Here is a 13788-nt window from a genome sequence, read left to right as displayed (position 1 = left end):
AGTTTCCATGCTGCCAAAGACAGCTTAATCTAGGGGTACATCCCCCAGAAAATTAATAATAATTATATAATAATATAAGTCAGATCTGGTTTAGTTAGTTCGGATACTTGCCCAAAGATACATAGGACTGTATATACTAGCCCTACATAATTTTGAACTGGTACAACTGTGGAGTTCAATTATGCAGTCACGGTACACGAACCGTGGATCTTTACAGATACATTCTAACTGGTAAGGGTACGTGCGATCATTTTTTTTTAGATAATTATATGGTTTAAAAGATGAAAACGACCTATTTAAAACTAGAATACGAGAGATTATTAATATCAAAACAAAAAATAAGACCAATTAATAGAAGGCCACACAAACAAAGTCCCCTTTTTTAAATAGCATCGTAAATGAAGGAACTGTTTCACTAATATTTCAAATTTGAAATTTCTCGAGCATGTGGCGAAGTTTGATTACTCCCTTCTATGTTTGCATTTGTGTTTGCCAGCAAGATTTCTTGAAAAAGGCTAAATGGATTTCGACAAAAGTTGGTATACATTTAGATTATGACTCACCTTAGAAGTTGTTAGATTCTTGAGGATCAAGGCTACATTAAAGTCATGAATATCTAAAATAAATCTATATCTGTTAACATGAGAACTGGATCTTCACAGTATTCTTGTTTTACAATTCAATCAAAAATTGATTAGATTTAGATAAAACTTTGTGGACATATGTAGAACATTATCTCCCATTGTCTTGCTAAATCTGGTTCGTTTTTTTATTTGTAACGACAGATATACGGATACATTTTCGTGTTGTTGTTTTTTGGGGATGAATATGATTGCGCTGGGTGACGGATGTGTACACTCTTCTAATTGGCTCTCTATTTAATGAGATCTGCTATCAAAACAAGCAGAGGTAACTCTTGGCATCAAGCTCTGAATAAAAGAAGTTTTGGATTGCGAGAGTTATTTATTTATTTATTATTTATTTACTTGTTGTAGCTAATTGATCCTTACCACACGGTGGTTTTAAGATGCGATTTTAGTCATGAACAATTCCCAGAATAAGTCTTGATTAATTCTTAGAATTGGTATAGCCAATAATTATGTTCAAGTTGTCACTATATTCTAAAATGTATAAAAATTAATAAAATTTTAGAAAAGTGGCCGGAAATGTACGCATGACAAATACAGTCTATTCATGAGCAGCTTCTCATTAAAGGGTTTTGTTTGTTTTGAATTTCGCACAAAGCTGCACGAGAACTATCTGCGCTAGCCGTCCCTAATTTAGCAGTGTAAGACTAGAGGGAAGGCAGCTAGTCATCGCAACCTACCGCCAACTCTTGTACTATACTTTAACCAACGAATAGTGGGATTGATCGAACTTTATAACGCCCCAACGACTGAAAGGACGAGCGTGTTTGGTGTGACGGGGATTTGAATCCGCCTAATTAAATGGAAACATGTAATATAGATACATTCTTTCTGGCAAAAGAACGACTTGTCTTTGTTTTTTAACACAATAGTATGGTAGTATACCACAATTAATATCTGAGACCTCGACAACAAATTCAACTAGAATTAATGGAAAAAAGTATTTTGTTGGTTGATACTTAATTAGTTTTCGGGCACGGAACGTTTTTGAGCTCAAACTATTCGTGAAACCCCTAACACGTTGGCTCCCAAGTCTATTTTGCCGATACTTTCCAGTATCCAACTAGTCAATTTACAATTACTTTTTTTTAGAAAGAGTATATATTGAGCCATTGTGTCCCAGCCAATAAATGACCATTTAAGTAAAAAGAAAATAGAGCATGACTCACCGATGGGTCGTGGGGGAGCAAACGTGCTAAGAAACATTTAATAAACTAAATCAAAAAAAATATTATCAGAATAACTGGTTTTTAATTTTAAAGTTCCTTCTTTTAGCCACCTATCTGTGGCTAAGTAATGTCAATACTTGAAATAACTGTAATTATGTAACGTTACGAAATATTCGCAAACTCAGGACTAGTTTACTGTTTTCCTGATAGCCAGATGGTTAGGACATTTGATTCGTAGTCTGAGGGTCATGGGTTCGAATTCCCATCACACCAAACATGCTTGCCTTTTCAGACGTGAAGGCGTAATAATGTTTGGTCAATCCTACTATACGTTGGTAAAAGAGTAGCCCAAGAGTTGGCAGTGGGTGGTGATGACTAGCTGTCTTCTCTCTAGTCTTGTACTTCTAAATTAGGGACGGCTAAACACTGCACTCGACTATCGCTACCGACTCACTTACAGCGAGTCATCAGTTAGTTTCCGCCCATAAATTAAATAGCAAGTGACAAAGGGAATACAAAGTGATGCAATTTATGGGCTGCCAGACTTTTAAGCCATACCCATACCTAGCATGCCCTTTTACTCCAACTACACTATAAAACATTTTCTCGGGGAAGCCGTGAATATGTTGTACGGAACTCCAGGTTTCCGCGAAACACAGTTTGGGAAAAGCTGGCCTAGTAGTTAGTTTTGCCGAATTGTGGAACTGAAGTTCTGTGACTATCACCATATTAGAGTATTAAACAAAAAAAGTGACTCGCATTTTGGGAGCAAAGGTGTGTTATAAGAGTTAGTCAAATCCCATTATTTAATCACATAAAAGTAGCCTAATAGTTGGCTATGGGTGGTGTTAACTAGCTGTTTTCCTTCTAGTATACCTCTTCAAAGTTAGGGACAGCAACTATGTGAACCATCTCACAGAAGTATATTTTAATCTGCTAATTCTGGGAGGAAATGTTCGGGTGAAACTTTGCGCAAAATTAAACAAACAGAGACATAAAGAGGTGAGTTTACGTTGAAAATATATATAAAAAAAACGTACACAAAAGAAACAATCAATAACAATTTTATTTCCTTGAAAGGGTTACAAAGGCCACCTGGAGAGGTCACTTTTTTAAACACTCATACCACACATATAAGCTACAACACATCATAATATGTGAACTTCAAAAGCAAGAAATGAGAATGTTTTTTACTCATAAATTTTGGTTTTGTGATGATGAGAAACCCACTTGTAGTAAAATGTATCTCGGGAAGGCTGGTATCGGTATTAACACTTTTACTGATAAAACAGAGAACAACGTTTCGACCTTCTCATGTCATATTCAGGTTAACAAAGAGTTTTCAACTGACCGTTGCCGGGCACATGTATTAGGGACGAGAGTGTAAACTGGTACGGGATGGTAGGGGACGTTGCAGTTGGATATCAGGTTATTAATTAGTATAAGTATAAAGGTTTTTTTTTTTACGGGTTTAATTTTGGTTTGAGTTGTTGTACAAGTAGGGATTCTTTGATTTTACTTGTTTGAAACTGATAAACACAACACCAACATTATTTATAAAATACAATGTGATAACTGTCACGACTTCTGTATTGGAGAAACAAGCAGAAAAATGGAAACCAAATTCAAAGAACAACAACAAAAACACCTTCACACATTTTTGAACACTGCAAATCAAATAAACACAACATAGCCATAGAAGAGACCCAGATATTAAGTAGAGAAAGAAATAAAAACAAACGCAAAGTCAAAGTAGCCTTACTTGTACAGTAACTAAAACCTAAATTAAACCAATATAAAGGAATACCTTTATACCTATACTAATTAATAACCTAATATCCAACTGCAACACCACCTAAAATCTTGTACCCGTTTACACTCTCGTCCCTAAGACATGTGCCCGGCAACGGTCAGTTGTAAACTCTTTGTTAACCTGAATATGACATGAGAAGGTCGAAACGTTGTTCTCTGTTTTATCAGTAAAAGTGTTAATACCGATACCAGCCGTCCTGAGATAATAATTTTTGTTTTATTTACTCTTGAGAAAGAACACTTTTAAAGCCCTATTTGAAATACAACTGCTGTTATGATGAAATGTTTAGTGTTCTGTTAGACAAGATTTTATTAACAGAAAATTTGTTGTATCTACCCTATACGTTTTCTCAGCTGTTGGAGAAGACTTTAAGTGTTTTAATTTTGTATGTTAACTGTTTGCAGTGAGATTCTTAAAAATATTATTGTAGCAAAGTATTTAAATCAGAAGTACGTAGTGTAATAATTTAAAAGAAATGTTTAAACCTCCAAATCACCAGTTTCTTTGCACTGAGTGGTAGGGCACTCTACGGGTCGTGTAGCTGAACTCCGTAAACGAACATGCTTCCCTTTTTCAGCCAGGTGAGGACATTTTAATATGACGTTTATCCGACTGCTCATTGTAAATGAATAACCCAAGAGTTGGCGGTAGGTGTTGCTTAACTAGCTGTTTTCGCTCTTGTTGATTACTTCAAAATTGGGTATGCGGCTAGCTCTCGCGTAGCTTTGGGTGAAATTCAACAAACAAACACCAAATTCATTATATTTGCAGCATTTACTGTTCAAATGAAATAACTAAATATATGAATGTAATATACTTAAGAATTCCTGGCAGTAATTAGAAGTATTAATTTGAAATATCTTTTGTGGTGTTTTTTTTTGTTTGTTTGTTTATGTATATGCTTTGTGAACCATGTCTTATATTATTAGGAGCCCTGAAACAGGCAAAGTTACGAATCTAAAAAACGTTTAAGTAAATGTTAAGAAAAATGTTAAACATTGTTACTTCTAGTTGCCCCCTGCTGGTACAGCGGTAAGTCTACGAATTTACAACGCTAAAATTAGGGATTTGATTCCCCTTGGTGGGCTCAGCAGATAGCCTGATGTGGCTTTGCCATGAGAAAAACACAAACACACAATACAGTGGAGCGCCATTAAGCCACGAACCAGTAAACCGCGAAATCGCTTAAGCCGCTGTAGCAAGTCTTGTGAGCGAGGATTATCGCGGCTCACCGCTAATTTAAGAACGTGTAAAAACGCGGCTTACGAATTTAATCCTGGCTTTATAACTTCAAGGGGATATTTAAAAAGGATTTGCTTTAATTTGGGAAATAAATAAAATATATTACAATAGAAATCGACCGTTAATCTACCTTATTCGCTCTCTATGTCAGCTTTATGGAGGCCGCCATTGTTACCGAATCACACCTCTCCATACATTAAAGTTAATTCTCGGTAAATCCGTGAAAAAAGTGATCAATAATTAAAGTATTATTTTTAATTCGATAATCCGATATAATGATCACGCAATGGCCCGGATGAGGCTCCTCGGCGGAGCTGTTGGCGACTTCGGCTTTTCAGTCACAAAGGTTTAAGCCGCGGTTAAGCAGGTTGACCCCCCAAATACCGCGGCTTAACGGCGCTCCACTGTACTTCTAGTTTTAATTTATTTATTTGATTAATGTTTTGTAGCGAAATGAAACATGTATGACCTTCATCATAGATAGAAGTTCGTACAAATAAAAACCTTAAAAGTTTGGTTATTATTCATATTGGTTCAGATAACGAGTTTTTGTTGTTGTTGTTTTCTGAACTAGCTGTGTTTCTAGCAACTCACGAGCTAACGGTACGACTATAATGTTCTGTCCATCCCTGTCTATGGGCCAGTTCGTGATCTCCCTCATTTAGAGGGGTTAACCAGGCTACAAAATCTGGGCGGCCGCCTGGCGACCTGTCAAACGAGTACTTTTAATCGTACCTCAAAGAGTACTGTGATTTCCTTACGTTTACAGTTTGTTTTCTGTCGGCCCTGACCTACTTTGGGACAGTACAAGTACCAAACATATTTAGGTTAACCGGTTTAACTTGCATGTTATTTCCTTCTGTTATTATTTGGGTGAAGATTAATTGTTTTATTAACTTTGATTTGGAAAAACAGAAGTTATAGATGATTAGTTTAGGATAAGGCTTAACTCAATTCCTGAACACTTTAACCCTAACTTTTAATGCTGTAAAAAAAACAAAAAAAACACCGCAAGTTGTATATATTTTTCGAACATGTACTTAATTGTTTTTGTAAATGATGATTTTACGTTAATGTAAGTAGATAAATTATTATATTATTTTTAAAAGACGTGAAACGTGAAAATTGATAATAAAATGTGTGATTAACAGATTTAACAAGAACCGCTATAGCATTTATCTGATCAAAAATACCTTAGGTGTGAAAAAAGTTCAGCCAAAACAAGGATTCAGCGTGAGACTGAAAGGAATGATATCAAATTTGGCGGCCAAACCAGTAGTTATAAGTGTAGCTACCACTTTGGCCGCCATTTTCATTTCATTATTTTAAGTCGCACACTGAATCCTTTATTGACCATATGTTTTTGAGTTGTTGTTTTTTTGTCACATCTAAGATCTTTTTGATAAGATATCACTTTTCGTCAATAGCACCCAAAAAACCACACCACATAAGAAACTAAGATTCGATAATAATCAACAATAGCTTTAGGACTGCAACCCTATTATTTAAAATAGATCTTTAATTTACAGAATCAACCAGGTTTTGTAACATATATGGTGGTAGTTTTTAGAGTAAAACAGTATTAATAACCTCTTTTTCCAACGCCATGGAACAGTTTCTTGTCATCACTGCAAAAGCTCATTAATTAGCAGAATTTTATGAAGTTTAGTAGATTTATAACGCAATGTTTGCAATATATAATAAATAATAATCGTCCACCGCTACGATTCTTTTGAAAACTTGAGATAGAAACTCCTAAGTTGCTTGATCTAATCAATACTTAAGCATCTGCACGTGCTTTCACTCTATAATTTTGCTGCTATAAATCAGTTATTTTTAATCTGAATGGCATAAAACTGAAAACGGTCTACTGTAGTAAAAATATTAGACCGATAACTCGCGTCACTTTTTGCGTAGGCGTGCACAAAATATTCGTTAAATTTGAGCAACTTTGTTGAATAACTTTGCATGTGTGGCTTATATTTACACCAAATGATACGTACAATTTTAGGTTCTAAAGATGTATCAGTGTAGCACATTTGGAAAATAACATCCGTAAAAGTATGTTTTATTAAATAATTCAATAAAGTTTCTGTACTTTTAGTGCAAAGAAAAAAAACTCGTACAAAATTGGAGATGTTATATGTCTTATATTTCTTAATAGATTGCCTTAAAATTTGAAATGTGAAGTTACGAATACAGAGTACATCCACTTAAAATATATGATAGCAGAAGTCCACAAAATCCACTACAAATTAACAAGCCTTACGTTTAATCTAACGGGCTACATAATACAATCATTCAAGGCAAATTACTGTACACAGGACGTTAACAAGCAATCGTGTACTTTTTTGTTTGTTTTTGAATTTCGCGTAAAGCTAATCGAGGGCTATCTGCGCTAACCGTCCCTAATTTAGCAGTTTTAAGACTATAAGGAAGGTAGCTTGTCTTTACCAACGAATAGTGGGATTGAACGTAACATTATAACATCTCCACGGCTAAAAGGGCGAGCATGTTTGATATAACGCGGATTCGAACCCGCGCTCCTCAGATTACGAGTCGAGTGCCTTAACCATCTGGCCATGCCGGGCCTACTAGTTTGTGAAAGTACAGATATGATTCGCTTGGAAATGACACGTTCAATATCGTTTGACAGTTCACAAATATCAAATAAAATGTTTTAAGTCATTATTTTAGTATTTTCTTTGATAAAGTGCGCTGAATTATAATTTAAGAAATATGTGTTTTTCGTATAGATGTGCAGCGTGGAAGTGAAACTAAACGCTTTGATATAGGATTAATAAGTCGCCTTGCAAGTTCTTTTTTTTGGCAGTTGTCCATTCCTGACTTAAGGTATTATTTTAGGACCCATTCACTTTAATATCAAATTATCAACTCAGAAAATTAAAAGTTGTGTAGTCCTAAACACATAACTTATAAAATATGCCTAGGTTCACATATGCTTCATACAAAATCAGTATTTTTGTGATTTACTGTCTGTTATTAAGCCTGATTTTGGTGTTTAGGTTTCTTTCTAAGTCTGGTTTTTGTTATTAAAACTGGTTTTGGTATTTCATACACAGAGTCTGGTTTCGGCGCTTGCGTGTGAATTCCGAATTCGTCCCAGTTCAACATTTAAAGAAGTAATACTAATTCTTGAAAACTTTTGGGTCGAGGAGAACTGGGAATTCTTGATGGTTGATCTTTCATATGAACTTCAAACTTTCATTAAAGTTGTTACCTTTCTTACGGTAATCCTACTTGCGTAAAATGAGCTGCTGATTTTGTGCTATCTCTATACTGAAAGTTAGAAGGATTCTTAACTGTTTTTGTGGTAGTTTGACCTGTTGAAATGAACCTTACTAAGAACTACTTACGAGAATATTTCTTTGGTGTACAAATATCCAGGGTTAGAAAAAAAGATCACTACATATCAAGTCCTAAGTGAGGGGGAGGTACAATATACTAAGACCTGGTAGTTTAAGTTGTTCAACGGGTCACAACTCCATTACCGTAGGAAAGAAGTCCAGGGTAAAATATATGTATATGACTAAAAATTACACCCAGTTTCACATCCCTGTAAGAATGGTATACAGATACAGTACATAATGCTGGCCTATATATTTATCAGTGTCTAGGTAAATTTACACTAGAGCTTGGGGCATGCTTAAATGGTGATATATTTTTAATTATAAAGTATATGAGTATATAGTTTTCTTATTGGCGATTCATAAGCACTGTTTTCTTTCCATTTGTATATAAATTAATTTTCTAGTGAACATCGTCTGCATATGCACCGATATATCTGTAACCATATTACAATAAAAAAGCCCTCAAGTTTGTCAAATATTTCTAGTCAAAAAATATTTTCAACTACATTATAGCCTGGAGTTTTGATTTTGATTTTATTAGTTAGGGTGTGTCTATGTAGGAAAGGATGGGGACTCGTGTTATGATTTTTTCTCCTTAGCCCTTGGAAGTGTTGGCTAGAATTTGTTACTGACAGCAATCCGAAGAGAATGTATCCCTTCTGAAATGTTGTTTGCCCAACTTTGTTCATTTCAATTTTTTGTGGTAGAAACATTACATTAGGGTTAATTTGTGCTAATAAATTATTGGTAACCAGTTGTTGACTGTAAGTAGTAATCATGTTTATTTAAATTAGTTTAATTTTTCACTTTATATGAAGAAAAAGGAGGTGGGAATAAGAATACGAAGTGTCATTGAGAATAAAAAACAATCATGTTGTTAAAACAATCATATTGTTAAAAGTAATTCGTTGGAACAAAAAAATAGAAAACAGTGATTTCTGTTGCATTTCTCGCTAAGAAATATTTTTGATACAGGGATTCGGGATTTTAAAATAAAATTTAATGGTGGCTTCGCAATTACCATTCTATGTTACGTATCAAATGGTCCAAATTCCGAGACGTGATATCGCTTAACCCATTGACTGCTGATTCGCCGTATTGCTAGTATGCTGTGTAAAGTGTACGGGTCGCGACAATTTCTCGCGTTTAAAGCAGCCGTGTTCGAAGGGGCTGACTTAACGTTTCCACACTTTCGGTTGCAGGTGCGTTAAAAACAGCAGTCAAACCTGTTATTGCGAACAATGAATTGCACACGGCTCTAATGACGGCGGGTGCTGTTGGTTTTTTTATTTCAGAATGTGCCCAGTGAATGCATTTAGGACGATTTTTGCAAAAATATCAAAGTGAATTTGTGTTAATGATAACAGGATTACTCTATGTTTCGCTATTTTATAACTCTTAGAATGAATTGTACAAATATTGGCACATGAGTCGAAGTTAATCCTTGCATTATTGACTTTTTTCTTTTTCATAATTAAGTAATTTTGTTTTATCCCGCTACAACACACAGTGTAAAGATGGTTGAAAAATAAAATAAAGCTGAGTAAAGACAATGGAAATATTAATTAAAGTTTGATGTTTTATCAATAGAGGGCTAACTTGTTTGTTTGTTTTAAATTTCGCAGAAAGCTGCTCGAGGGCTATCTGTGCTAGCGGTCCCTAATTTAGCAGTGTAAGACTAGAGGGAAGGCAGCTAGTCATCACCACCCACCGCCAACACTTGGGCTACTTTTTTTACCAACGAATAGTGGGATTGACCGTCACATTATAACGTCCCCACGGCTGAAAGGGTGAGCATGTTTCGTGCGACCAGGATTCGAACCCGCGACCCTCAGATTACGAGTTGAACGCCTTAACACGCTTGGCCATGCCGGGCCCAATGGCTAACTTAATGATTGGCAGCGGTGGGTGCTGCCTCTAGTTTATTTGTTCAAAGTTAGCGGATGGCTAGCGCAGATAGCCCTTGTGTAGTTTAGTGCGAATATCAAAAACAAACTGTCCCTGTGTGTTTTTAAATCGATCATTTCAATTAGGGGTAGAACACAGGGTACCAGTATGTAATGGTATTAATTTGTAGTATTGATGGTATTTTTAAATTTTTTATTATGTGTCGTATATTATTAAGGACCCTGGAACTAAGAAAGTCCAAAAAACATACAATTTGGCGCATAAATAGTCCAGTTAAGTTTGCATAAAGAACCGATGGGATGATTGACCGTTATGTTGAGAAAAGCTCCTAAGTTGTGTAGTTACTTAACCCTCGAGTAGCCATGGATCTATTTAGTATAATATAATGTCAGGAATGAATTTAATTATCTTGATAAATCAATAAATTACAGCTGTTAATTGATTGAATGTGGTGTATTAGTTAGCATACTTGATTATGAGGGGCATTTTGACGCTGTGGGAGCGTTATGAGAAAGACCATCAAATCCTATTGCTTGATTACAGTAACCCGAAAGTTGGCGGTAGGTGCTGCCTTCCCTCTAGTTTATTTGATCACCACCACGGATGGTAACGCAGATAGCCCTCATGTAGTAGTAGTTGTGCGAATATCCAAATCATTCATTTCAGTTAGAGCTCGGACTGAAGTGGTAACTAGCTTAATTGTTTTTAAAGAGTTTCTCAAAACCTGTCTGGAGAAGAAAACAAGCAGTGAAAATACTAATTAAAGTTTAATATTCTACCACTAGATGACTAACTTAAATCTCTAACTTTTTGCGAAACTGGCTTAGAGAAGAAAGGGGTCTAGAGAAATTTAAATTAAAGGAAGTTTGTTATTTTACCTCTAGACGTTTATCTTTAAATCTTCAGGGATATAACTTAATCAATGTACAATAGTTTTCATCTTCTGTGGTAAAGTTGTCATTATATAGTGGTTGACTTGGGTAATAGTACCTGAAATTTGTGGACTAAAGTCGCGTGGAGAAAAGGGACGTGTGACCTCTCATTGTCCGCTTTCTCTCACTTTAATCCTGCGGAATGTACCTAGATACAATCAAAATGGTGCCAGGTGTTAACGCAGAGTGACAAACCAGCTCAGTTCCTGGTGTCTTATCACTGTGGCCTCGTTTTACACAGCAGACAAACCTCTGGCAATAAATACCTACTAAGATTCTGTAGAGACTATTGCGCTTGCGATGTCATTGCTGTCTCGCCACAGTAACATAGTTAGTGTTATGTTTGAACGTGATTAATTTACGAATCATGATGAATTTGTTTTGACCTAAACAACTCTTGTCTCTGTAAAGTCATATTACCGATCATATATCGGCTGTTAGAGAACTTTTATAAAGTGACGTGTATCAAGTGTCACCCAGCATCCCAGTTTCACTATTAAAGTATCTGTTATTTGACACGGAGTTCAGAAATACCTGACACAATTTACACGATAGTTTCTCTCCTGCAAACTATTTTGAGATCATTTTTGATAAAGGTTATTCAACTAAGTCGTAGCTGTGACCATTATTCGAATTTATATTTTAATGAATTTGGTTAATACACTTTTATCCCGTAAGAGGGAGTAAATTTGAGAATAGAACTATGTCAAGGCTTGCCGATAGTGTTAGTGTGTCAGTATTTCCGTAAAGTAAATTCAACTGGAAAAAAAAATCTTGCGCAAAATCGTATTATATTTGAGAACATTTTTTAAACATAAATGTTTAATTCATTGTCTTTCAGGTGAAACTCGGGACAAGCCCAGTGGGGCTAAAGAATCTTTACCTTTTCCAAAAACCATTTTGCTCTCTCCCGTCGCTAATTATGATTGCACGGTAGATCAGGAGAATTCTGTTGATGAGTTCTTGCATAGCCCCCAAAATTGGGCTAACGGGCCTAGCGTGAGCCCAAAAGATGTACCGTTGGATGGAGCTACACCACCTTCTAGGGAATTAGAAGAGAGCCAAGTTACACAGAGTATATCCAATAGTGTAAATAAATTCAGTGAAACATCTTTGGTTTTAGGTTCTTGTAATCAAAATTCCAGTTTCCAAAATAGCGATGACTACGCCCACAAACATGCTTTGAGCAAGGTGATTAGTGATACTGAAACAGACGTTAAGGCCATTGAAGAGACGAATAGGCACGTAAAGAAGAGATACCATCTTCGACTTGAAGGCCATCCAGGATCTGCTACGAGTCATGACAGTCCTTCCGCTAGAATTATTGAACGCTTTGACAACTTTGATTCGTGTTCTTCGGCAAGTAGCACAGACTCTTTACCTGGAACTCCAGATGAAGCCACCTTCGAGCCCTGCTATACGTTTAAAACTCCATCAGGACGCACCGAAAAGGTATTGACAGTTTTGTAGTTTCAAGAAACGTAATAATTCGGTTACAATTGTACCTGAATTAAACTTTATACAAATAAAAATAAAATTGTTTGCTCTGCACACTTCTTAGTTATAAAGTTTCTTGTGGCTTTTTAGTCTTGCAAGTACTTTCTATAAAAGGTCCAGTCATTCTGCTAGGTCGCCAAGGTAATATCTATAATTTGTTATTCAAAAGAAAGCTTAGCCAGTGTCAACTATACAGAGTTGAGTACTTTATTTTAAAATGATTCTGAATAGGTAAATCAGCAAGTCACTTGGCATTCACAGTTTATGTAAAGTCATGATGGTACAGAATGTATCAGAACATTAGATATTGTTTGGCATTTCATAAGTAGTGTAAGGCCACTGAAAATTTATTACTTTTAGAATAGATATATACATAATAGCTTATTCTAATGCAAAGTATTTAAAAACTCACTTCATAAAGACGTGTTTAGTCCGAGATTTTTAATTTACAATAGAAGATATTCCTTGTACTTAACGGTATTGGAAAATGAAGAATATGGATCAACTTGGAATATCAGGACCAACCAATAAGAGACTTGCAACAATGGCAAACAAAGTGCATCATCTTGTGATAGGTATCTTCAATTGTAAAAGTCAGTGGCATTTCCAAGGCAACAGAATGCAACATAATCAAGAAAGGTCTCCATCTGGAAAAGTGACACAAGTCAGTGTACACAACTTGTTTTAACAGCAACTGTTGCATACCCACAAAAACTGGAGGACGAAATGGGTATTCATGATATTCGTAAAAAGACACATTAACTTACTAGATGCAGCACCAATAAATATTTTTGCAATTTCTATTTTACTTGTAAACTAGATGGATTGTGTAAAGCCAATGGTGAGGATTGATGTCCTTTGGACATTCCAATCTTAGGACAGAGCCTTTTGCAATAGAAAATAAACTGTTAAGATATACTGTCTTTAGAAAGCCCATTTGCATGTAGCAACATACTGTTACACTGTAATGAGGTTTCTAAACAATTGTATTATAATGTTCTTGAATCACTCTATTGGAATTAGTACAAAATATGAGCTTTCGAGTTGTGTCATTATGGTTGTGATGTTATAATATTTGTTTGTTTTGTAATACTTAACATTTGGATAGACATTAGGTTATAAAAAGTTTTAAAACAGTTGAGTTTCTCATTTGATTTAGTTCCATGATCATTAAAGTGGTGATACCTGTAAAGTCGTTAACAGACTCAC

General features: G+C 35.4%; 1 protein-coding gene across 6 annotated transcripts in view; it reads left to right on the top strand.

Moving 5' to 3' along the window:
* LOC143238939 (uncharacterized) overlaps positions 1–13788 on the top strand; it is a 101266-nt gene that overhangs the window by 66483 nt on the left and 20995 nt on the right. For all 6 annotated transcript variants that reach the window (XM_076479599.1, XM_076479598.1, XM_076479595.1 and 3 more), the window contains exon 3: positions 11924–12534. In XM_076479599.1, coding sequence (XP_076335714.1) covers positions 11924–12534 — 611 coding nt within the window. The remainder of the gene's footprint in view (positions 1–11923; positions 12535–13788) is intronic.

The sequence above is a fragment of the Tachypleus tridentatus genome, chromosome 13 (genome assembly GCF_004210375.1).
Source record: "Tachypleus tridentatus isolate NWPU-2018 chromosome 13, ASM421037v1, whole genome shotgun sequence".
In the NCBI taxonomy this organism is placed as follows: Eukaryota; Metazoa; Arthropoda; class Merostomata; order Xiphosura; family Limulidae; genus Tachypleus; species Tachypleus tridentatus.
The sequence above is the reverse complement of the archived record's forward strand: the minus strand, read 5'-3'. Positions and strand labels throughout refer to the sequence as shown.